General features: G+C 41.9%; 1 protein-coding gene across 1 annotated transcript in view; it reads right to left on the minus strand.

Annotated features, from left to right (window-relative positions):
- Positions 1-279: 279 nt before the first annotated feature.
- The window catches only part of LOC122815787 (vomeronasal type-2 receptor 26-like), a 146,620-nt gene continuing 120,691 nt past the window's right edge, over positions 280-26,208 (minus strand). Inside the window, exon 3 of the mRNA XM_044088570.1 lies at positions 280-1,184. Coding sequence (XP_043944505.1) covers positions 280-1,184 — 905 coding nt within the window. The remainder of the gene's footprint in view (positions 1,185-26,208) is intronic.

Below are 26,208 nucleotides of genomic sequence, written 5' to 3' on the forward strand. Positions count from 1 at the left end.
AAAAATCCTACAACATGTTTCAGACTTCAGGTAATGTAATTTCTTCCGCTTTCTTTAAAAATACACAGTAAACTAAATTAAGGGAACTTGCTTTGACAATCTATATCATTTAGCAAGGCAGAGATCTAAAAATAGGTAACATGGCTCCTGGGATAATTATTTTTACTGCTATATTCCAGCTCATCTAGACCCCATTAATGTTTCTTGTTAAACATCTTTTGGAAGCATCACAGGATAGGTCTGTCTGTATATATTCAGACTAGATTCCTGCTTTCTATTTTATGGTTTAAACAATGGTGTTTGCCTTACAATGTATCCTCTCGTGTTCATTTTTGGCTTTATAAGAATAATATAGCACTTGGGCAAAAAAATACAAAGCAGTAATCCAGCACTAGATGAGAGAATTGCAAAAATCTCTACAACAACCATATATTTCCCTTTCGTGCTGATGTATGCAGGTATAAATGAAAACCACACACTTATAAAAACAATCATACTAAATGTGATAAATCTGGCTTCATTGAAGCCATCTGGTAAGTTTCTAGCAAGGAAGGCAATTATAAGGCTTATGGTTGCTAATATGCCTAAATATCCCAGCATGCAATAGAACATGAATACAGAGCCCTCATTACAATGAATTAGTATTTTCTCTGGAAGTGTTTTGTCAGTTTCTGAGAAGGGAGGTGAAATAGATAGCCATATGATGCATATAATAAACTGAAACACAAAACAACTCAATATTATACAAAATGATGTCTTTGGTCCAACCAAGTTTTTTAGCTGACTGCCAGGTTTTGTGGCATTAAATGCAATAACTACTGTGATGGTCTTAGCCAGTACAGATGAGACACAGATGGAAAAGAATATGCCAAAAGCTGTTTGTCTGAAAATGCATGTCTCATTCTTTGGAGGACCAATAAATATTAGAGCAGTCAGTAAACAAAATGTAAGGGTTATAAGGAGGAAGTAGCTGATTTCACGGTTATTTGCTTTGACTACTGGAGTGTTATGGTGTTTGATGAAGATACATAAGACAACAACTGGCACCAGTGAAGAGACCACAGAAGCCACTGCTAATGAAATGCCCAAAGGATCTTTATAGGAAAGGAATTCAACATATTTTGCAGTGCATAATGTTTTGTCTGCATTTGACCAGTAATCTTCTGTGCACTTTATGCAATTACCTGTAAAGACACAAACAAAACAAATCAGAAATTAAAAAAATATATATACACATTTGCATTTGGATTGTGATGCAACGAATACAGGTGCATCTCATAAGTTTTCTTTTTGGGTGATTCTTATATTAGATACCTAACTCTGTGTGTGCAAGTAATACAGCTAAAAAATTAGGCATGACATTAAGACACTTACTCGAAAAGAAGCTGGTATTATTTCCACTGATCATATTACAACATGTCCAGCTTGTGAAAAATAAGGAAGTGCACATTCCACAAAAGGAAAACAAGTTTCTGTGCCTTTGCAGGTAATTTATAATTTTATGAAATTAAGATATTTTACTGGCATGGGTGTTAGCTAACATTGCAAGGGCCCTAATGTCCCAAGCTCCTGATCAATGTGACTATGACATGATAGTGGTACATGCAGACATGAATGACTAGAAACATAAAACCCTGATGAACATGCAAAGACATGTCACAATTTTCCATGCTTGCTACAACTGCACATAATTCACTGGTCTTGACCTGTTATTGCATATGCCAACTAGAGTTGAGAATATACAGGACCTAGTAGCCCCACCATCTGTCACATCCTCCCTGGTATGGTCTGACCATAAAGTTGTCTCCTTCAAAATCAAAATCATCTTGTTAACCCCAGTAAACACATAGTTAGGCACTATTCCAAGGCAAACTGTTTATATTAAGTGACAGTTTTTTTTAAATTCAATGCCCCTCCAAACCCAGAGACACAGCAGCTTATGCAAAATTGGTTACTGAAAGTGTATAATCATATCAATGGTTGCACAGAGCCCGTTGTACTTACCAGAAGTAAACCAAAAACTAACCTCAAAAGCAAACCACCCTGGTGGGATTCCAAATGAAGCAGATTATACAACAACGGTAAAAATCATGGCTAAAATCAGGAAGTGTAACTCCAATGAAGATAAGGGCTCTCTCATCAAATTAACAGGTGACTGAGATGGCTAATTAAATCCAACAAGGACAATTTTGAGGTCATGATAGCCACCCAGACAAAAGACAACCATAAGGCCTTTTTAGCTATGTAAGAAACTCTGTTTATTTTAACTGTGGAGCTTTTCTCCCCGGGCCTCGCTGAAAATGGACCTACATCCAGTCGGACACTCCCGGTCAACAAATTTAAATAAATAAATAAATAAATAAGAAACCTCAAAGGAAGCACAAAGCAGTGTACTGAACTGGTAGTTGATGGTGCTCCATTCACTAAGCTGGGCAATATAGCAAATCTGCTGGCTGACAAATTCAGTTCTAGTGCTACCCCCATGCTCACCCTCAAGTACCCTTCAAGAAATACCATCAAACATAACTTCTTCAACTATAAGTAAAGAGCATGCCCAGGCTTTGCTCAATAAGGCCTAGAATACAGTGTCAGTGGCACCTAATAATAACAATAATCCAGGATTTTTTTTTTATTTATATTAGCCTTTGTTGAATGGGTTAGTCCCACTAGGCTAGTAGTCTCTTTTCAGGGGAAACCAGAGGTGGAATTTATACAACTAGGAGAAATTTGGCCAGGGCATCAGGGAACTTCCTCTACTCTTCATAGTCCGGGGAAGACTTTGTGTGTTACACATCCTGACTTCCTGTTTCCTGTCCAGGCATGGAGGCAGCCAGGAGGAACAGAGAGAAGGTATGGCTGATTCAGTTTTTGCTGAAACTGTAATGAATTTGCTAAAAATGTAGATGAAATGGTTGAATTGCTACCAGAAGTTTTTTTTTGATGATGTTGGTGCAGAAAAACCATGACATTGGAGGAAAAGGAGACTGTAGCTGAAACAGTAGGGTTGCCACCTTCCTTCGTGGTGAAAACTAGAGTAAAGCCACACCCCTCGTGTCACTAATAACCCCGCCCACCCCTCTCCCGCCCACATTCCTCCCATTTTGTGACGGCACAATGACATCACTCGGCAGGGAACGCCCTCTTTTTTCATTCCTGCTGCCTGCTTTCGGCTGATTTACTATGCTTTTCTCTAAAAAAAAGCATAGTAAATCAGCCGATTTACAAACTCTGATAGTCTGTTTCCTTTTTGAAACAGAATACCGGAGTTTGTACAGTGTTTTCTGGATTACCAGAGAATCAGTTTGATTTCCGGATAGTCCGTAAAAAAAAAAACGGAAGGGTGGCAACCCTATGAAACAGAGATGGATTCAGAGGAAAACTTTCAGACAAGATTGTTTGAAGGAGACACAGTTACCTCCGAAAATACATAATTACAACCCTCCAAGCGGGTAGGGGTGCAGGATGATTATTTGGAAGAAATGGTAAACCAAAGTTAGCCAGAAAATGGAGCAGCAATTTCATGAAGCGACATCATGGAAAAAACAGAAGAAAAAAAAGGAGAAGAGACTGTGCCAGAAAAAAAGTTCCAAAGACAAAAGCTTATGCACAAACTGCTGGAGAAGGAACAAAGAAGAAAAAAGAAATAAAAGAAACAAAAAAGAAGTAGACATTACACGTGAGCAGCAAAAAAGAAGAAAGTTTGGACAGTTAATGAGGTTTGGGACTCCATCATACACCTCTGCATGTCAAAGCAAAAGAGGTAAGAGCATTCATTTTATTTAATAAAGAGACATTCTATGACTTGATATTTAAGACTGGGCAGGCCATGAACATTTTTTTGGGTGCATATGAACAAAAGAAAATATTTATCCATGGTCAGAATATATGGTGCAAGCTTTTTACAGACAAACAAAAATAAAGAATAATAATCCAGTTTAGAACTGAAGTTGAAGAAAAAGAACTGAAAGAACATTTGTTAACTGTATGTAGAGAAGTAATGGACCCAACAAAAATATATGATGAAAGAGGACTGTGGTCTGGGGGATGGGAATGTGGAGTAATACTGAAAATGGAAAATGATAATGTTATGCACGTACCTAGTATTATTAATGTTCATGGTTCAAGTTAATGGTTTTGTGAAATACGGGGGTCAACCAAAGACCTGTTATTTTTGTGAAAAGAGTGATAATTTAATCAATGGATGTGATAAAAAAAATGTTATTTGTGTGGTAAAACAAGGCATAATGCAAAAAAATGTGATTTAATGTGCAAAAATGTTGGAATACTGGTCATTCATGGCTAGAATGTGAAATGAAGGTGTAAGAAAATGAAAACAAAAATTAAGTTATACAGGAAAAAGAGACAGAAAACTGTGTTGTACAAAAAAATGCACAAAAAGATGTGAATAATAAAGAGGTTGTAAAACAAGGGAAGAGAAACAGAGGAGACAAGTGAGGAAGAAGCTAAATGGTGTACAGTAAGAAATAAAAAGAAATGAATAAGGACAAGAGTTAAAAAAAGGAAAAGAAATCAAAAAATATAATGCAGAGAGAAATAATAAAGGAAAAGGATAACAATTTTATTATACTAATTGTTCTTAAAAGCTGAAAATATTAGCTCTAAACGTGAACAGTAACAAAGATCTTTAGAGTAGAATATGTATATTATAATGGTGTGCTGCAGTAGATGAACATATTATTGTTTTAGAAGATATCAGATTATTAACAGAGGAAGAAAGAACACAAACTGAAAAAAATAGTGTGGTAGTTTGGAACATGGGGAAAGAAATGTAGTCAGGCATATGCATGGTATGTCAAGAAAGCATTAAAATATTAGGGGGATTCAATAAAGCCTACACTGACTTTCCATGTAGGCATAGTGGCACAGAGCTTACCCATATATAAGCAGCTGTGCAATTCAGTAAACAGAGCTGAGAGGCATGCACGAGCATGCCAACACGAAAGTGTCCATGGCATGTAAATCCCCCCATAAGCAGGTGAATTGCATGCAACTGAGGGTGTTAGAGAGATCCAGCAAGCAGATAGTCATGCAGATCCCGTGTTGGTGTCCGAAGTGTACATGGAAAAATTCCATGTACATGATGTAAAACAGACAACAGGGGCTGCAGAAGTGCAATTAGAAGGACAGAAATAGCATAGCAGACAGAGATATGTGCAAAACTATGTCCTCTGTATCCAAAACATAATGGAAATTAATAGCAATTTTTTTTTAATACTCAGGTTATTTTTGTGTAGCAAGCCACGGTGCACAAATATACCGTTATGCAAAAAAATTGTAAAAATGAAGGAAATTAAATATGTTTGAGCATGTTTGTGCAGCACATCACTGTGTAGAATATGCCCGTCCATGGGGTTGTGTCCAGTGACTGCTGAGCATTGTTTATGCCTGTGGCATGGCGTTGTACACCACACCATAGTGTTTAACAGTAAAGAAAAGCCAATCATATATAAATTACTGATGACCCCTGTTCTACTTAAACTGGGCCATTAAAACACCTTAATGATGTACTTGGTATGTGGAATGCATCATAGGTGGTCAATCACACAGGCTGCACCTACAGCAGAGCACTAGAAAAGTTGCATATGGCCTACAATCTGATTTCACCTCCATACTGTACACCAGTGGAGGACAAACATAGGATTTTTAACTAAAACAATGCTAGGGGCTGCTGCAGCTCTGTTACATTTGTACATGCTAGATGATGAGGTCATTGCTGATGCTGCTGCTGACAAAAGCCTAGACTGAGAAGGAGAAGAGTGTTCAGGCCCAGGGTAACCTTCCAGGAGCTACATGAGCTGGAGATTGTAGAGCACCTCAGGGTAAACAGGGACATACTACAAGAACTCATGGAACTTTGCCGCCCTCAGCTTATACACAGAGACAACAGGGGGAAATCCATCCCAGTGGAAACAAAGGGATGTGTGGCCCTTAGGATGCTAGCTACAAGTACTTTCCAAAGACCAAGTGGGTACATTATGGGGGTCTCACAGGCATCAGCATCAGGGGTACTCCACCAGTTCCTGGATGCCATGCTAACACATGCCAATGAGCACATTTATTTACCCCACACCCCTGAAGAGAGGACTAGCAGTATGCGACTCCTCTACAGTGTAGCACACTACCCTGAGGTACTGGGTGCCATAGACTGCGCTCATGTACACATCAAAGTACTGCCCAGTGAGGAGGGTAGGATCTACATTGACCACAAGGGGTACCACTCCATCAACTGCCAGGATGTGTGCAATGCCCAGGCATTATCATGAATGTGTGTGCTGTCAACCCTGGCAGTTATCATGACTCCCATATCTGCCATGCATCACGGCTGTACCAGATGTTTGCTAGGGGGTACATCCAATACAGCCATCTATTGGGGGATGCTGGCTATACACTGGAACCATGAATGATGACACCCATCAGAAATGCACACACACCTACCAAAGAATGCCACAATGAGGCACACACACAGACTAGGAACATCATAGAGCATGTGTTTGGGCTGCTCAAGTCATGGTTCCGGTGCCTTGATATATCTGGTGGAGCCCTGCAGTACTCTCCAGCTACATGTGCACAGATGTTCACAGTATGTGCCATGCTACACAACATGATCCTGCAGAAACAGTTGCAGCAGTATCAGGAAAGGGAAGGGATACACATGCCCTCACCAGTTCGTAGGTCCCCACAGCCACACCCACAGAGACACTCGGATGAGGACCACCCTGAGGTTGTCCCTTCAGGCAGACATAGGCATGCCCAGTATGCCCTGGTCTTGGCCAAGATTCAACACATAGCACATTCACTGAAAACCTAGGGTTCTAGGAACTGACACCTTACTCTGACTCACATACATTTAATAACAAGGATGCCAGCCAGCCCATACAACCTGTACGTAATCCTATATTGGCTGTCATCCCTGAACCATAGGTCTCTCAACTGCTGCATTAGCAAGGTAAGGCACCCTCCTATGCAACACATGTACGGAGTACTAGACTATGATAGCATATGTATGGACCTGCTACATATATGTAAGGGAATAAAGGGGGCTATCGGGCTACTTGCGGAGATCTTCCAGCCCTTGGGACTCTGTCCAGTACTGAGTGCCCCATAATATTCAGGTCTATATTGGATACTAAAACTTTCAAAAGTTCAAATGTCATATATCCGATACCATATGATCGAACTTTTGAAAGTTTGAATGTTTTAATGGGGATCTCTCTACAGTGTGGAATGGGAAGATTTCCCTTTTCTGCACTGTACTGTGATCTCAGAATTGGTATATTTAAAGAGCAGGGGGTGGGAGGGTGCAGAATTGCTTGCCCCCCTGCTTAAAATGTTCAGGTAGGTTATTTGTGTAGTTTTTTTTTTTTTGGATGTTTGAACTTTTAAAAGTTTGATCATATTATGTCGACCATATGACACTCGAACATTTAAACATTTGAGCATTCAATATAGACCTATTATCTAGGCCACATGGCTGGAAACCCCACTGCATTATGCAAGGGAGATGACAAACAGTGGGGTCATAGGACAGACGCATGACTGTCTTTGCCAGAGTCTCCTACCCTCAGCACATCAGTGTTTCCATACAACTTCAATGACAGTCTGTTTGCAAGGATATATCAGCAGACCACACAATTCCAGGGCTGTGACATAGAATCTGGTGACACTTCGTATTTCCAACTAAACAAAGGGGTCACAGTGTATGTCTGTATGCTGTTCATAGTGTGAGAAATTACACCTCTCTTTCTGGCAGCTGGTGTGGCTCAATGGGCTTAAGGACATTAGCATGAGTGATGGTGTTGATGGTTCGAAGCTGGTAGCATCTACACCTTTTGCATATGAGGAAATCGCATGGTAGGATTCCCACAGAGTCTCATAATGCTGCAATCTGTTACTGTGAGAAAGCTGGACAAAGCCAGAGAAAATGGGGAGATAAAAGGCCAAACCTACAGACAGACATTATGCATGCTCTGAGTAACCTAGAAGGTGGCTAGTATAACAGTAGGTTGCTACAGGTCAGATTATCTGCATGATGTAAAGGCCATCACTTACATGTCAGTATGTACAACAATTCACTGGACTGCATTTTATAGTATATTACTGTAAAACCAAAACTGTATGTGTAACTGAGCAGACACATGGGGTGGAATGCTGAAAATTCTGCAAAAAGATGTACAGTGAGAGGTATGAAGACTGTCACCCTGTGTATGGTGTTACCCCCATGACATCATACCTTTCAACCCCTTAAAGAAAGAAATCTGGACAAAGTCATGAATAATAGTAGGGCAGAGGCCCAAAAATCTGGACGAAAATATTCCTCTTCCAAACATAACAAGTTAATAGAATGGCAGGTTTTTCATTACCATTAATCTCCTGATGTGTATGGAGTCAGAAACTCAAATGTCTGATATTATTCCTTAACTTCAGTCTATAATGATTTGCCACTAATGTGCCAGACAACCACAATGTTATGTTAAATGTACCAAAAATATGATGCAAAACCCTGGACATTTTAATACAATCTGTACAGTTGATAAGTATGAGTCACATATTACATTCAGCAAATAGACGAGGAATGCTTTGGAGAATATCAGGGAGGTGCTGGGCTGTGGAAACAGGTGCAACAGCCAATGGTCTGCAGCACACAAAATCCCAGACTGGAGCACAGGTAGCTCTGGAATAGAATCACCTTGTAAGTACTGACAGTAACACTGGGTATGCTCCTACACTTAGCTAATCTGAGCATATGTCTGTTGCCTCTTTTGCTCAAAGAACTGCTATGTGGAAATACGCCTGTGCATACAGACACATACATATACATATGCATATCTGTCTCTCCCTATCCCCCTCACACATGATTTCCCTATCTATCAGTATGTGACACACACTCACACACACACACACACACACACACACACACACACACACACACACACACACACACACACTCACACACACACACACACACACACACACACACACACACACACACACACACACACACACACACACACACACACACACATCTTATAACGTGTAGACTAATACATGGAACTGTCCACATATATCTACACAACACAGTTATATAACGTACACATACAGCAACAGTTAAGGGGACCTCCCCCTTATACACATTTATATATATATATATAGAGAGAGAGAGAGAGAGAGAGATAGATAGCTATAGATATATAAAGAAGTTATGTCTTACCATAATGTTCCATCTGTGTTGTAGATCTTTGTTCATTCATTACAAATAGGACTTCAGTTCCATCCTCGAAACCGATATGGTCATTTCCAAGCTCACGCCAACCAAAAACTCTCAGCTAAGCCCTACCTATAATGCCCCTCTCCTCGTTACTCCAGATCAAGTTTGCCTGCCCCTAGATAATAGATGTAGTAATAGAAAAAATAGTAGAAGGCTCTGTCTGAGCAAATACCCTAACCAGGAATTCCTAAAGTCCACCAGGAGTCCAGGCAGGGGGAAGGAGGGCGGAAAGTAATGAATGAACAAAGATCTACAACACAGATGGAACATTATGGTAAGACATAACTTCTTTATCTGATGTTGTAAATCTTTGTTCATTCATTACAAATAGGACCGAGTCCCCAGCTACTTGAGTCCTGGGTGGCCCTAAGGAAGGATATTCCTGAGCACCATAGAACCAAAAAATGCTCATCCCCTGGAGCCCAAACCCAATTTGTAATGAGAGATAAAGGTATAAGTTCTTGCCCAAGTGGCTGCTGTGCAGATATCATCCATAGAGGCTCTGGAATAAAATGCTACAAAAGTAGCCATAGATCTGGTAGAATGAGCCTTTATTCTGGAAGGTAAGGGTAGCTTATTCTGTTGGTAGATAAAGGTAATGACGTTCCTAAGCCAGGAGGATAAAGTCACTTTGGAAATAGGTTTACCCAGTCTGGGTCCTGCAAAGGCCACAAATAATTGATCTGTTTTCCTGAAAGATTTAGTCCTATCCAAATAACAATCAAGCTGCCAGTGCACAGCAATGGTGTGCAAAAGGTACTCCCCTCTGTTAGAATACTGAGGGAAGAAAACTGGCAGGTCAATAGATTGGTTAATGGAAAAGCCAGAAATGACCTTGGGTAAGAAAGAGGGGTGAGTATGAAGGGACACCGTATCCGTGTGGAAGATCAAGTAGGGTCTCTTGACACTCAAGGCCTGCAGATCAGATACTCTTCTCAATGAGGTAAGTGCTACTAGAAGTAAGGTTTTCCATGACAAAAATTTTAAATCATATGAATCAAAGTGCTCAAAAGGAGAACCTGTGAGAGCCTGAAGTACCAAAGTCAAGTCCCAGGGTTCTAAGGGAGGCTCAACTGGAGGTTTAACATGTAATACTCCTTTTGAAAAGGTCTTGCATAGGCAGCGTGACATAACTGAAGAATTATCAAGACCATTATGAAAATTGGTGATAGCTGCTAAATGTACAGTGATCATCGAAGCTGAGGCTCCTGCATGTAAAAGAGTAGTCAGGTATTGTAGGATTGTTTGAATAGGCATAGAGAAAGGGTCTAAGTTCTGATCTTTGCTCCATATAGAGAACCTAGTCCATTTACTAGAATAAACTTTCCTAGTGGAAGGTTTGTGTGAAGCCAGAAGAATTTCACGAACAGGAGATGGGATGTCAGGCAGCCTGGCAATCATTAGAAGTGGAGAAACTAAGCTGTGAGCTTGAGACTGTGCAGGTTCGGATGAATCAGTCCCTGAGGATGAGGTAACAGGTCTTGGGAATGATCCGGGGTCCACAGGCTGTGAATCAGATGAGGCCATAGAAACTGGAACCAGACTTGATGGGGCCAGTAGGGGGCAATGAGGATCACTTTGCTTCTCAGCCTCTGAGCTTTCTGGTGAAATTTTGGAATGAGGGGAAATGGGGGAAAGGCATACAGAAGACCCGATGGCCAATCATGCATTAGAGCATCCCTCGGTGGTTCCCCCTGAGGGGGGATCTGGGCAAAGTAGCTTCTGCATTTGTAGCTTAGAGGGGAAGCAAACAGGTTGCATCAAGGCTTGCCCCAGCATTGGAAGATCCGATCCACTGCAACAGGGTTGAGGGACCACTCATGAGGCATCAGAATGTTCCCGCTCAGATTGTCCGCAATAAGGTTGGAACTTCTGGGAATGTGTATTGCTATAAGGAAGCAGTTGGAAGCTATCGCCCAGTGCCAAATCCTTATGGCTTCCTGACACAGGAGGTAAGACCTGGTTCTGCCTTGCTTGTAGATATACCAGATGACTGACATGTTGCCTGACCGAATTGCAATGGTCCCAGAGGGTAAGGATGCATGGAACGCTTGCAGCCAATGGTGGCTCATGCTATCGGACTGCAGCTCCCCCCAGCTGTGAACCACAATGGTACAGTCCTAATCCTCCTAACCTGCACGTAGAAAGTGAATCCGAACTGCTGCCTTACCAGTCTAGATTCGCATAGACTGGAAGGGGATCGGACTGCAAGGTCAGCAGTCTTGGTACATTCAAACAGAACACAGGAAGTGAGCATTCCAGTGCAAACAGAGACAGCTGATACTCAGCTGCTGCTGTGGATTGTTGCAGTTTGCTCTCTGGCTGTGGATTTTTATTTTAGAAGCTGTTGATCTCATTTGAAGCTATTGTAGGTGCAGTTCGTGAATGGAGGAGGAGAGACAGCTGATACTCAGCTGCTGCTGTGGATTGTTGCAGTTTGCTCTCTGGCTGTGGATTTTTATTTTAGAAGCTGTTGATCTCATTTGAAGCTATTGCAGGTGCAGTTCGTGATTGGGGGGGACAGCGGCTGCTGTGAATTGTAATTCAGAAGTTATGGAGATGGCCAAGTGTGTGTGTGTAAAATGCCCAAACTGCTATATGGTGGTGGGTAGAGAACAGGCTTGAACTCTATACCTTGGGCCCAGGTGGCAAGAGCCTGAATTCCTTACCTACCACCATTTGTAAAAAATGTGCAAATTTTTCCCTCATACCTGTTCTGTTCCTCATAAAATCTGTGGTTTCTGTATTTTTGTGCCCTTGCAAAGTCAGTAATGCATTGGTGCAGTGGTAGCATTGTTGCCTAATAGCTACAGTTTCTCTGGTTTGATTCTTGGCAGGGGTTTCCTTACCTTCTGTGTGGAATGTTTTTGCCTCTGCTGAAAATTGGCTTTTGTTTCAAGTCAGACTTTCCTGGTTAACAAATGTTAAATAAAAATGACAAGCATTTGAATATCAGACTTCATATTCTGCAAAAAGTACATGGTTACACAAAAGTTTTTATTCTAGCAATTTTCTAAGTTTATAAGATGGATATTTGAAATTTGTCCCTATTTTTGGGACTGTATTCCCCCATTATTGGCTTTGTCCAGGTTTTTTGTGCTAAGATTGAGAGCTATGGTAAGAACTGAATTCACTGAATATGTTTGGGGGATGTATTCCCCCATTACTGGCTTTGTCCTTGTGTTTTTTTTTTTTTTTGCTTAGAGGTTGAGAGCTATGGTGAGAACTGAATTCACTGACTGTTTGGGGGCTGTATTCACCTATTATTGGCTTTGTTCAGGTGTTTTGTGCTAAGAGGTTGACAGCTCTGCTATGGTGAGAAATGAATTCACTAAATGGTAGCCATTTAAGTTTCAGTCTTCCACTCTTTCACAAAAATGCTGATTTGGCATAGTGGTATGTTGCTCTGATTGTTTTTCACAGGGTTGTGGGTTCAAGACTTGGCAATGAAATGTATGGTGATAACACAGTGTTTTATTCTAGCAAATTTCCAACATTATACAAGCAATGTTTAAAATGTGTCCCTGGTTTTTGGGCCTTTGCCCCCCCCCCAATAAATGTTGGCTTTTTCCAGATTTCTTGTGCTGTACAGTTTGGAGATATAGCTGAGTGAGTAGATTTTACAAGGAGCTGAGAGCTGCAGGGGAGCAAATGTTTAGTGCTGCTTATGCTATGTTTGCTTGAATTGTTAATAGCACAACAGGTAGTATGCTTGATTTTGATGCAGAAGGTTATGGGTTCTACTCCCACAGTAGATAGATGCATTGCTGATACTGTACTGTGTTGCAAAGGGGGTGGATGCTGCACTCCTTTTTGGCGAAGATACTTAGTAACTATGAACCTGTTATCAGTTTGCCATACATTCCCTATTGCAATATTGCTAGCTTATCATTTTTTTTGTGTAAGATAGGCAATGTATTCCTCAAGGGCAACAGGCACTTTATTTGTAGATGAAACAATGAAATACAAAGTTGTTTGCAAGCAGCAACCTCTTCATTAATTACAGATCTCTTTAATGTGGAATTATTTAGATGACTTTTACTTCTTCAGAGATTGTGCATATGTACTGATACTGATGGACTGTAGAAGTTTGAGTAGACTTTTATGATAGAAATGTTCTGAATTGGGCAGTTTTGTCATTATTGGTGCATGCATATTGTTTCATTGTTTACTGGAAACATTTCAAAACAATAAATTTAAAACACCGTCTAAAACTGTACTGTATTGTACAAGGAATATAATTTAATACAATCAGCAAGGTGTATGAAAAAGCATGTGTATGTTTCATGTGCAAGAGGCCTGTGATTTGAAAACAGCCCAAACCCAAAGTTAATCTTTATCTGCCACTGGCAAAATGTGTTTTCGTTGAATGTGGGTTTCAATGCTGTTTCAGTGAATGTGAGCTTTCAAGGGCAGAGAAGTTTTAATGCTAAGTCTGTTTTCATTCTGGGATTGCATTGTTTTATTTAGCAGATATGATATATATTAGTGTTTGCACTGTAAAATGCAAAGCAAAACTTTCAAATGAAGTCCAAATCATTACAGAAGTAAAGCAGTATGCACATTAGTGTTTATGGTAAATGGGGTGAAATAGCCAAGTAATGGTTCATTGGAATGGCTGCAGGGGGGAAGCTCCATTCGACCATGATTTTGTGAGGGGGAAGGGCAGCAAACACCGACATCCCTGGCTGAACTATACCTCTCAACTGTCCATATTTTTGCAGAATTAATAGACTTTTGCTTATTTTTGGTTTGTTCCTCATAAAATGTGTGGTTTCCTGGCAAATCATTTAGGAATGAAGTCACTAAATAATAACAAACACTGAGTTTCAGACTTCATAACCTTCAGAAAAATGCATGCTAAAGCAAGACCTGTTAATCTATCAAATGTTTCAGTTTATACAAGAGCAATTTTTAGTACTGTTTATATGTTCCCCCAATATATTTGGCCTTGTCTAGATTTCCTGCTTTAACAGGTTGTGAGATACGTGCAAATAAATTGCTTTATAGAATTAGGCATATTCAAACCTCTCAACTGTCCCCGATTTTGACTCAAAATGTTGCTCTTCTCCTAATAATCCCTCCACAAAATGGCAATTTTGGAAGAAAACATGGAGTGTCTACAATTAATAAATAACTGTAATAATCAGTTATAGATTACTTTTATTTCAGAAATGTTTGTAGATTCTTTTATTTTGTCAGCTGCTCAAGTTAGCAGTACTAATATTAAAGTGTCCCTTCTTTGACAGATTCCCATCTGTATTGTGTGGCTAATTTATATTTTTGCATCACATTTTTGGTCCATTTTTCATAAAATTGTTCTTTTTGGCAAATTAGTGGCAAATCATTAAAGACTGAAGTTAGTAAAGAATGACAGACATTTCAGTTTCAGATTTCATACCCTTCAGAAAATTTATACTAATCCAAGACCTATTATTCCATTATCGTTCTAAGTTTATAAGAGCAATATTTAAAAATTGTCCTTCTTTTTGTGCCTTTGTCCCCCTTCTATGTATGGCTTTGTCCAGATTTCTTGCTCTGAGGTTGAGAGTTATGACAAATGTGTCAGGGCCATCGCAGTCAGCCAGAGACATTTCAAATTATGACATACTTGTTGCACCCCACTCCCCCATGTAGTGACTCTGGATGTGTCCAAGCAAGGCAAGGAGCAGTTATGCAGTGTAAATGTGCAGAGTATCCCCCCATCCAAGGTAAACACAAGTACTACAGTGGCTTTTCATTGGTCCTTGACTTTGCAGAATGTTCTGGTTTCTGTCATATTTTTATACTGTTAATTTATGCTTATTATTATTCAGAAAACGCCTGTTGCTCTGTGTTTATGTATCAATGCTTTAATGACCATCAGGCAAGCTTGTCTGAGTTGTAAGATGCAATAAGTTTTAATAAGCATACTGTTAAAGAATTGCCAACATTGAAAGCCTTTCTGTTGTTGCCATGCAGCGAATACTTACATAACTAGATAAGATATAAGTCTTGGGTATTGAAATGCATATGACAGTATTTGTAATAAAGGACAGGATTACATTACTTTAAGAAGCTCATTACAGGCTTTACCTGCAAACTAAACAGAATGCCAATCTATCATGTGTGGTCCATATCCTGTGCAGTAATCCTTTAAGCAATGTATGTTGAGCTTGTTTTTTCATAGGTGCATAGGTTCATAGGTAGGTACTAGGCTATCGGCCCTGGGGCCTATACAAGCTCAGACAAAAAGGTACCCTGGCTTTTGCCACCCAAGAAAATTATTTTCCTGTGCCACTGTTGAGCAGAGCCACAGAGGTGATCCCTGGGGTGAATTTTCTATTTCCCATCCAATCATCAAGATTTTTCTTGAAGAGTGCTAATAAGGAGCTTTGTTTGATATAGATAGGTAGTTTATTCCAGAGTATGGGAAGTCTCTAGGACAGGAATCTATCCTTCCGGCATGTTCTGTTTATTGTGGTGACAAGGTTTAGGTCCCTAGAGTGTGTAGCTTAGAGGGAATGGGATTTCTTTAAGTGGAGCATGTCCAACAGCTCTTATTTGCTTTTTCATTTTTTACTTTGATCATGTTTTCCCCATGAAACAAGTAGATAGTTGTTGTCAGGCAGCAAGTCTTTTTTGGATAAGAAACATTTTTACAAGTGGGGGTATCACAGAGATTACTACTTTCAGCATGTTACTTGGTCTTTAATAAAGCTGAATATAAATTATAATTAGAACTGCAGTGCAAGGAGAAGTGGTTTGAGTTAAGTGCTGCTTGTTTTTCTTATACTTGATTTTGACTGGCATTCCAGTAATGTATTTAAAAAGTAATTTATTTTTTCATGCCTCACAACCTTTTTGTTTCCATCTAGATATTAAGTAAGCTGTCATGCAGCCAATAGATTGAAATATTTTTTTCTACACTTAATTTTGTCTTGCTTCGACTCTCATAATGATGGTTTGGCACCCAGGGCAGCGTATTTAATTAAAGTTACAGTTTTTGTGGTTTTGAGCATAGCTCCTCCCTTTTCTAATTGGTCACACCCATTCCCATTGACCCCACCCATTCAGCTGTCTCCTGCAGCCCTCCTTTGATTTGAAGTCACCAGCCGCCACTGCTGAATGTTGTATTTTGTATTGGTGTATTGCCTTTTTATATTTTGAGTGATGTGATTTGTTTTCTTTGCCTTGTGTTTTGCTTGTGTTCTGCTTTTAACTGCATGTTAAAACTTCAAAATACACCATAGCTCTGTTTCTTGTGAGTCAGGCAGAAATTTGTACCCACGGCCTCCATGTTGTCACTGTCATGTTCTTAAATACCACTGTCTTTCTAGCTGCCTGCCTCTTATGTTAATTTGAACATATATCTCATTTCCTCTCTGCTTTCACTGGCTTGTGTGAGTAAGCACAAAATTATAATTTTGTGAAATCACTCCCCTTCAACTATTTAAATTTATTGGCCATTTTACTGTATTCCATAGTAAAATACAAAAGTGATCACCCCCTTTCAATCTATCTTGCTGTTTTAAAAATAGTGACTCTTCACTAAAACTTAACTTTTTAGACAGGTAAAACTTAAATTACCTACTTTCACATCTAACTTCTCTAGTGCACACTGCAGTGTTTAGGATAAACCATTTTTTTCATCTAGCACCTGCTGAAAGCACTAGGATGCCTTACACTGATACAAGCACTCAACTCTCCGCATTAATAAGGAGAAATTAATCATAGGCACTAAACAGCCTATAATTGCAAAGTACCTTGCTAAGTTAAGGGAAAACAGCTCCTGTACTTCAAAAAAAAAAAAAAGCACAAAACCAAGCATGTCCAAGGGTCAGCTTCCGTTGATTTCTCCTGCCCACCTGGTGAATCTGGGCATACTGGGGCAATGCAGCAATTGCCTCATGTACACAGACAACCCTCTCCTCATACCACACAACACTACAACCTGCGAAAAATGCACTTACATAGCCAAACTGGAAGCAACACTCTCTCCAACCAAGATTGTGCTAGATAGTCAAGAAGAGAAGGTTAACACCCGCACTACACCTCAAGCAACACATAGCCCTTCAAAACTCACAACACCAACACCCACACATAGCAACACTAAATCCACATATGCAGAGGCCCTTAACTGTAACCTGCCCAAGCAACAAGGACCTCCAAAGCTGAAATGCAAACAAACACAAATCACAACCAAAGTGTCACATAGCTCACAACACCAGTGTGCCATCCAGCAACAGTGCCTAAGGCAAGACAACATACCTGACACTTTAGTCATAGGTGACTCTACAGTCAGACACACTGATGTCCCACTCACCAGGCTGAACAAGGAGAAAATTACAGTGAACTGCCTGTCGGGTGCCAGGATCCGCCACATAACTCATGCACTCAAGTCACTCCACAACAAGTACAAATATGACTCTGTCATTGTCCATGCTGGAGTGAATGACTTGAGACATAACTCCCTGGACTACATGAAAAGAGACATGGAAGAGCTCCCGGATCATGTTGCCCAGGCAGGTATGACCCTAGTCTTGAGTAGCATCCTGCCTTCGCCCAGAATGATACAACAATATAAGGACAAAATGATTGACTTCAACAATTGGCTAAACTTCTGTTGTCATTCAAAGGGGATCCAGTATCTGTCTGCCTGGGATGACATGATTGACAGACCACAATGCTTTTCCAGAGATGGTCTGCACCTGTCACTCCTGGGATTCAGGTTACTGGCTAAGGCTCTTGCCACCCCTATAGTGCCTTTTTTACCGTACAGTAACAGGTACAAGCATGCAAAATCTGAAGGTAATGCTACTCAATGCTAGAAGTCTACACCTCTCTTGAAGCACTCCTAAAAATGGAGAACATCAATATCTGTGCTGCAGTAACTGAGACCTGGTTCAAGGCTCCAGAGAGCACCCCCTGCAATACCAGGCTACAACTCTTACAACACGTTTTGGCTACCAAACCAGGATCGAAACACTAAAGGTGGAGGTGTGTCCATATTCACCAAGGATATTCACACCACCAGGTTAGTTGTCCAACACAATGCATCTGAAATTCTCCAGGTGCAACTAACACTAGGTAAGAATGCAATCCAAATTGTAGCTTGCTACAGATCCCCCACCATGAACCAAGATTCACACTACACCTTTCTAAACATACTTGAAAATATTAATATACAACAAAACTCCCTAATACTGGGTGATTTCAACTACCCTGCCATTAACTGGGAAAACTACTCATCCACCAACACCTTTGTCCAACGGTTCTTGGAATTCATAAATTCCAATGCCCTGGATCAACTAATCCATAGTCCCACCAGGGGCTCCAATATCCTAGACCTGGTCATTACCAACATGGGAAATCGATGCTTGACACCTATGGTCACCCCCTCGTTGGTCAGGTCAGACCATAAATTAATCACCCTTAACATCCACATCCCATGCCCACCCCCCAGTAAGGAAACCTCCATAAAATACTTCACCAAGGCCAACTTCATGCTACTCAAGTCAGAAGTTACAAACTTCATGGCACCCATACAGATAGGAATTGAAAGTTCGACTGCTGAGTCCTACACTAAGGCACTCTATTGCACATCCACTCATGCATGAATCGTGCCATCCCAAATAGAACCAAGATGCTCTCCTCCAAAAAAAGGAAGCCGATCTGGTGGTCCCTTGCCATAAACAAACATTACAACAAAAGGAAAAAACTGTTGCAGAAAAGAGGAAAATCCCAGGATGCAAAAAACTCCCTTACTAGCCTCAGTAAGAAGCTGAAATCCCTCATAAAATCCTCCAAAGCTAGTTATGAAAATAAAATTGCCAAAGATTCCAAAGACAACCACAAGGCATTCTATAACTATGTCAAGAATCTAAATGGCAATGCTCAGATCTGCTCTGAGCTACAACAGAGTGGCATTAAATATACTGATGCCAAGGATATTGCCAATATCCTGGCAGATCTATTCAGTGCCAACTTCACCCCCCCTCACCTCCTAAATGGCCCATCTCAATATTGGAAGATTGCCAAATTCCAGTAATAATGGCCACACAGGTAAAAAATGCACTCTCCAAAGCTAAGAATACAGCATCCATCGGACCAGATGACATCCTGGACTGTGTACTACATGAACTCCAAAATGAACTGGCACCTCACCTAAGTGCTGTGTTTAATCATACCCTCACCTCAGGCTTCATGCCCACTGAGTGGCGCACAGCTACAGTTATTCCACATGGGGGGATCCACCTTGGATCCTGGGAACTACTGCCCCATCAGTCTGATGGGCCTGATCTGCAAGGCCATGGAACGTATTATCACGAAACTTATAAACAAAGACATTGGCAACCTTAAAACACTGGACCCCACCCAGTTTGGGTTTTTGAAGGGCCGATCTTGTCTCCTGAACCTTATTGACATTCTTCAAATCAGTCTCCAGAGCCTGGATGAGGGTAAGGCAGTCCACACAGCCTATCTGGACCTCGCCAAGCCTTTGACACCATCCTCTACTCTGGAATCATAGATAAACTTACTAAGCTGGGCATTAATCCTTACGTCACTCATTGGGTTGCCAAATGGCTTACTGACAGAACCCACACTGTAAAAGTAGCTGACTCCAAATCCAGCTCCAGACAAGCAACAAGTGAAGTACCTCAAGGTTCAGTACTGGGACAGCTCTTGTTTGGCATCTACTTCTCTAAAGTACAGGCCAACACTAAGGGACTCTGGCTAACAATGCTTGCAGATGACTGCAAACTGGGAGCCATTACTGAATCCCCAAATTATGTGGATACTCTACAAAAGGGCCTCACAGAAACAGATGCTTGGTACCAGAGCCATGGGCTCAAGCTCAATGCCAAGAAATGTATAGTTATCCCCTTTGGGAAAAAACATGTACCCGTGAATTATCACATAGGTGGCAGTACACTAAACACCAAAAGTGTGATAAGAGACTTAGGGACACAGGTGGACAGTGGTCTCACCTTCAATAAACACATTGCCACAAGAGTCAGGAAATCCTTTTATGTGGCACACTTCATCACTAAGGGCTTTTCATCCAGAAAAAAGGAGATCATTGTCCCACTGTACTCATCCCTCATTAGACCCATTATAGAATACAATGCCCCATTTGGTAGGTACCTCTCAAGACATCTGCAACAACTGGAAAGGCCGCAGAAATACCTCACTAAAAGAATCACAGGCCTAAAGCAGATGCCCTATGCTGACCACCTTAAAAAACTCCAGCTATACTCTTGTCGCATATCGTCTACTCCGAGGCAATCTCTGCTTAACATACAAGGCCATGTCAAACCCAGAGCTGTTAGACATGCTACACTTAAAGAAATCCCTATCCCTCAGAGCCACACGCTCCAGGCATCTAAATCTTGTCATCACAATAAAGAAAACATGCTGGAGGGAAAGGTTCCTGACCCAGAGACTCACCAGACTCTGGAACAGACTGCCCATACATGTCAATCAGAGCGCCTCTTTGGCCCTCTGCAAAAGGAACCTTGATGATTGGATGGGAGAAAGGAAATTCACCCCGGGGATCATGTCAGTTGCCCTGCTAGACAGGTCGAGGGAAGTAAATAGTGTGGGAAGAAATAGCCAGGGAATTGTTATGGCTAGGCTTGTATAGGCCCTAGGGCCAGTAGCCTAGTACCAACCTATGAACCTATAAGAGAACTGCCTTCAGTTCCAGGACATTTATGTGCAAATTGGCCTCCATGGGGGACAGGGTGCCTTGGACAGTCTTTCCCTGGAAATGCCTCCCCAACAGGGAAGCATCCATGGTCACTGTAGCTGTGGACTGGGGAAGATAGAATGATCAACACCAAAGATTTGTTTGTGGCTTCATCCACCATAACATTTCTTCCTTGCAACGGTTTGTAAGACATACCATGTGGTCGAGTGGATGAGTTAGCAATGACCATAGTGCAGAAAGGAGCCACTGTAGGATTCACATGTGCAGTCTTGCCAGTGGTGCCAATGTAATGGCAGCCACCATGGAGCCTAAGAGTTGCAGTACAAGATGTTCTGGTACATTGGTCTGAGGAAGATGGTCTTGGGTTTGGTGTCTTATTTTTGAAAGCCTGTGAGGGAGTGAGAAGCTTGACAGGATGTTGTCCAGTGTCTTCATTGGGGACATTTGAGATTAATCCTTGTTGATTGCAATCCCCAAGCGAAGAGCGAGAACTTGAGTGTAAGAGAGGCTGCAGACTACGAGATTCCTGGTTGGAGCAGTAAGGAGCCAGTCGTCTAGATATGGAAACACCTGGAATCCTTGTAGCCGAAGATGAGCTACCACAACTGCCATACATTTGGTGAACACTTGGGGGGGCTCTCGAGAGACCAAATGGCAGTGCCCTGAACTGATAGTGATGGCCCCCATCCGGAAGTGGAGAAACCTTCGGGAGCAGTGATTCATCTTTATGTGGTAGTACGTGCCCTGGAGGTCTATAGAGCACATCCAGTTGTCCCTCCCTAGGAAGGGAAGAATGAACTGTACCGTGATCATCCAGAATTTTTGAGGTTTGATAAATTTGTTCAATAGGCTGAGATCCAGGATTGGTCTCTAGTCCCCTGTCTTTTTTGGAACTAAAAAGAACTTCCAGTAAAACCCGGATCCTGTCTGGTCTGGTGGGACTGGTTGGATGACTCTTTTTCTTATCAGCTTTTCTATTTCTAAGGCTGCTAATTCCCCTCTGATTGGGTGGTACATCAGGAATTTGTTTGACAGGTCTGGGAGTTAAATCGAATGGTATTCGGTAGCCTCTGGATATTATTCTCTACTCCCAAACATCGGTAGTAATAAAATGACCCCCAACTTCTTCCAGAGGAAAGCAGTCATGCCGCTGCTCAGGAGCACTGGTAGGGTCTGCCAGAGAAATAATCTCTAGTGCCTTGGTTACATGGACCCCCTTTACCCCAAAAGGGACATTTTCCATATGAGTTTCCCCCTCTGCCCTGGGGAGGATTGTTCACCACGAGTGTCACAAAAAAATCCTTGGGATTTTTTGAACCGCATTTTTCCTCCCTTCTGGTTCCTGGAGTAGGTCCTCTGTGGGTTGAAAAAGTGTATGCCCCCAGCAGCAAGGTCTTTCCGTCTTTCTCACTATGTGCAACTGTGTCTTGTATTTTGTGTCCAAAAAGTGCAGATTCGTCAACAGCTGCATTGATGAAGGAAGATTTAAAGGGGTCTGCGAAGTCACACAACCACATCCAAGCATTACGTCTCATGACAATGCCTGATGCGGCAGCTTGAGCTGCCCCCTAGGTGGAGTGAGATATCAAATGCATCGAGGAGTTTGAGATGAATTCAAGGGTAGCTAGCTGTGAGGTGACAGTATCACGCTCCTCATCAGGCAGTACCCCCACCAAAGAGAAAGACATTTTGGAAATTAGGTCTCTTTGAAGGTGAGTAAAGTGTGCCAGATAGTTCAGCAACTGAATGGTGAAGGTCACTAAAGCATAGGTCCATTGGTGAAGGTCACTAAAGCATAGGTACATTTCCCTAGTCCATCCATGGTCCAGGACTCTCTGCTTGGAGGATGGACAGTGGAACTATCTTCTGCCAGTTCCATCTTGGTGGCCGCTGCCACGACCATAGAATCAACTGTCAACTGCTTGGACCAGTGGGGCTGGTCTTCAGGTGTAGATAAAACTTTGTCTGGCCTCTGAGGGACAAGGTCTACATTGTCCAGGGCCTTCCAGGCACACTGCACAATGAGTTTAACAAGGTCATCTGCCAGTGGATTCACCCAGGAAGTAGATGGCCAGGCACAGAAGGCCTGCAGGAACACCAATTTTTCAGAAGAAGGGTTAGAGGACTTCCAGTCTCCCCACTGCTTAAGGATTTTGAAAATGTCTCCAAATGAGACATTGACTGGGGGAGACCTTGGGGATCCTTCCCTCTCATCACAAACAGTGTCTTCAGTAATAGATTCCTCAGGGGAATCAAGGTGCTTCCTATTGCACCATTTCTTTCGGGGTGGCTCCCCAGTGGGATCTTCTGAGCAGGACTCCAGAAAAGGGGTTCCCATCAAAGGGGGTTCTTGTGACTCCCGTGCCCAGGGTCCTGAAATAGAGGGTTGGGAGAGGTGCATGCTAGGGGAGGTTCTGATACTGATGTCATTGGTGCTGACTGTGAGCCTTCGGAGTGAAGGACCCTCTCCAACACCTGGAGAGCAGGCCCACCCGAGGAGGGATGGGAGCTTGGGACTGGGAGGAACAACCTCGGAATCAGGGTCACACCGCACCCTGAGGAGCCCACTTCCAGGTGAGGATCCCTGAGAGAACTGGAAGCCATCAGACTCATGGACATAGATGGTGCCAGCGAGAAAATAGGTGCCTGGCTAGGTACCAAGGTAAGGACAGTCCAAGCACTGCTTCAAGAGAGTATCGGCTCCACTGGAGCTAATGCAGCAAGGGTAGACAGTGCCAACTGGGGAAACACTGCTGTCAGAGCCGAGACAGTATGCACCAAAGTGGATATCGGTACCAAGATCTCCGGGATCTGGGCAGAAGCTGGAGGAGGATAAACAGGGGGAGATGTAGCAAAAGATTCTGAGCCCAGGGGGATGGAAGTCTAGCTGGAATGGGCAATCCCCTAGCTGCCAGAAGCTGGTCCACAACCCACACTAGATCTAATTCAGAAAAACTCCTAGTGGATCTAAAGGAGGCTGCTGAAGGAGAATTAGGTCTTTCTAGAAAGGGGCTAAACCTCTGCCCCAAAAAACGCTCATAAGTTGGAGAGTATATTGCCCTTGGCAGGTATTCAAGTTTTGGAGCCGATGGAGCCAAAGAAACTGTCAGCGCCATGGCTGGGGATGGTGCCGAAGCAGGTACAGTCAACAAAGCCAATGTCGGATCCAAGGATGGCACCAAAGTCAGTGGTGCCAAGGTTGGAAGAGAAATAGGGGTGAATATCATGGACAGCACCGAGGGAGAAGACACAGAGCCTGGTGCCAAAGGGGTCTGCGTCGAGGGTGATGGTGAAGCATGGAGCTGACTCGGTTCTGTAACTGATGGAGATGCAGGAACCAAGTGACTCCATTTTTCATTATACTTTTTGGTCATTGGAGGGGGTGAGACCTCCAACCTAGATAGAGCCTCCAAAAAAGGTGTCTTGAGTAAACCTTTTAAGATAAGTTTATTTTTACGTTCTGCTAGTGTACGATTACTAAAACTAGCACAAATGACACAGTCAGCTTTAATATGATCCACACCCAAACAGTAGACCCAACGATCATGTGTATCCGAGTTAGGCATCTTACAACCACACTTGTCACACTATTTAAACCCCAACTGAGCTTTGTCTGACATAGTAAGGCAACAAGGCTATCCTATAGAAAAAACAAAATAAGGGAGAGAAAAAGGGAGAAAATACCAGAGATGGTATTTAAAAAATACCACAAGTGGTAAGGAAGGGCCTGTCAAAGGCAGGAGAGAGGGACAGTACCAATAATGGTAGAAATTAAATTACCAAGGTAAAGGGTAGGAATAGAATTATGTTATAGGCAACAGTGAGAAAAGGCTAACTTAACTAAAAAATAAACAATTTTGAAGAGAAACTGTCTTAAAAATAGCAATTTTCTACTTAGCTTTGAGAGAGATGGCTAGCATGTTTGACTAGGAACGCAGCAAATGAGATCTGGAGTAACTAGGAGAGGGCATTATGGGTAGGGCTTAGCTGAGAGTTTTTGGCTGTCATGAGCTTGGAAACGGCCGTATCAGTTCCGAGGATGGAACCGAGGTCCTATTTGTAATGAATGAACAAAGATTTACAACATCATATATATATATACATACATATCTATATATATATATATATATATATATATATATATATATATATATATATATATATATATATATATATTATAGTGTGTGTGTGTGGGGGGGGGCAATGTGTACAAATGTCCCCACATACACTCAGACTGCTGGGGTTATCTGCACCTACACATCACAACAGTTGTCTGATGAAACCAGACCAAGGCCACAACAGGACATAATCCACTCACCCACAGAACTCTGTGCCTGCAGAATGTCACCCTGTAGACTGACAATGGTGAGTAGGTGGTGTAATGTGGAATGGCTGCAATGCATGCTTTGGACAGAACATATTGTCCCTAGCCACCTGTCCACCTATCAAACTGCAAACAGCCACACATGGCCATACTGGTAATAGGTATCCCACTCCTAGGACACTAGATACAATGACAGTATCAAGCAGGATCATTTTGCTATCCACACTTGCTGTGTAACACAAGGCCACTTTGCATAATGCACAAATACTGTGCCTGCTTCCACATATACAGCAGACATAACTTGTGGCATGTGATAAGTATTGTGAGCTACAGTGTGTAATAGTAAATAGATAGAGGTTCTCATCTCACATTAGCCAACTCACATGCGTGCAGATATATCCTCTGCAGCACTGCAGACATGCCCATCTGGCTGACTAGCTTCTTTCCTCAACTTGCTGGCCTCTAAATGTCTTCCTCTACAAGGCCTGCTGATGTCATCCACCTTAACAGCACTGGCTGACAATCTGATTTCAAGTAAATTCTGTGGCGCACATGATAAATACTGCAAGCTATAAAGTGTAATAGTAGATAAATAGGGATTCTAGTCTCACATCAGCCATCTGTGTGTGGGTGCGTAAATATATTCCCTGCAGCACTATGGCCATGCTTATATGGGCTATCTCTGTGCAATGGTTATGCATTTTATGAGCTTCAGACTACCAGGTGGCCTCTAAATGCCCTCCTCTACAAAGCATGCTTATGTCAGCCACCTTAAAAGCACTGGCTGACAGTCCATTATCAGATAACATGCTGGTCTCTAAATGCCCTCCTCTACAAGGTCTGCTGATGTTATCCACCTTAAGAACACTGGCTGACAATCCAATATCAGATAAACTCTGTGGCACA

Source organism: Protopterus annectens, chromosome 1.part1 (assembly GCF_019279795.1).
Source record: "Protopterus annectens isolate FY-2018-M chromosome 1.part1, PAN1.0, whole genome shotgun sequence".
In the NCBI taxonomy this organism is placed as follows: Eukaryota; Metazoa; Chordata; order Ceratodontiformes; family Protopteridae; genus Protopterus; species Protopterus annectens.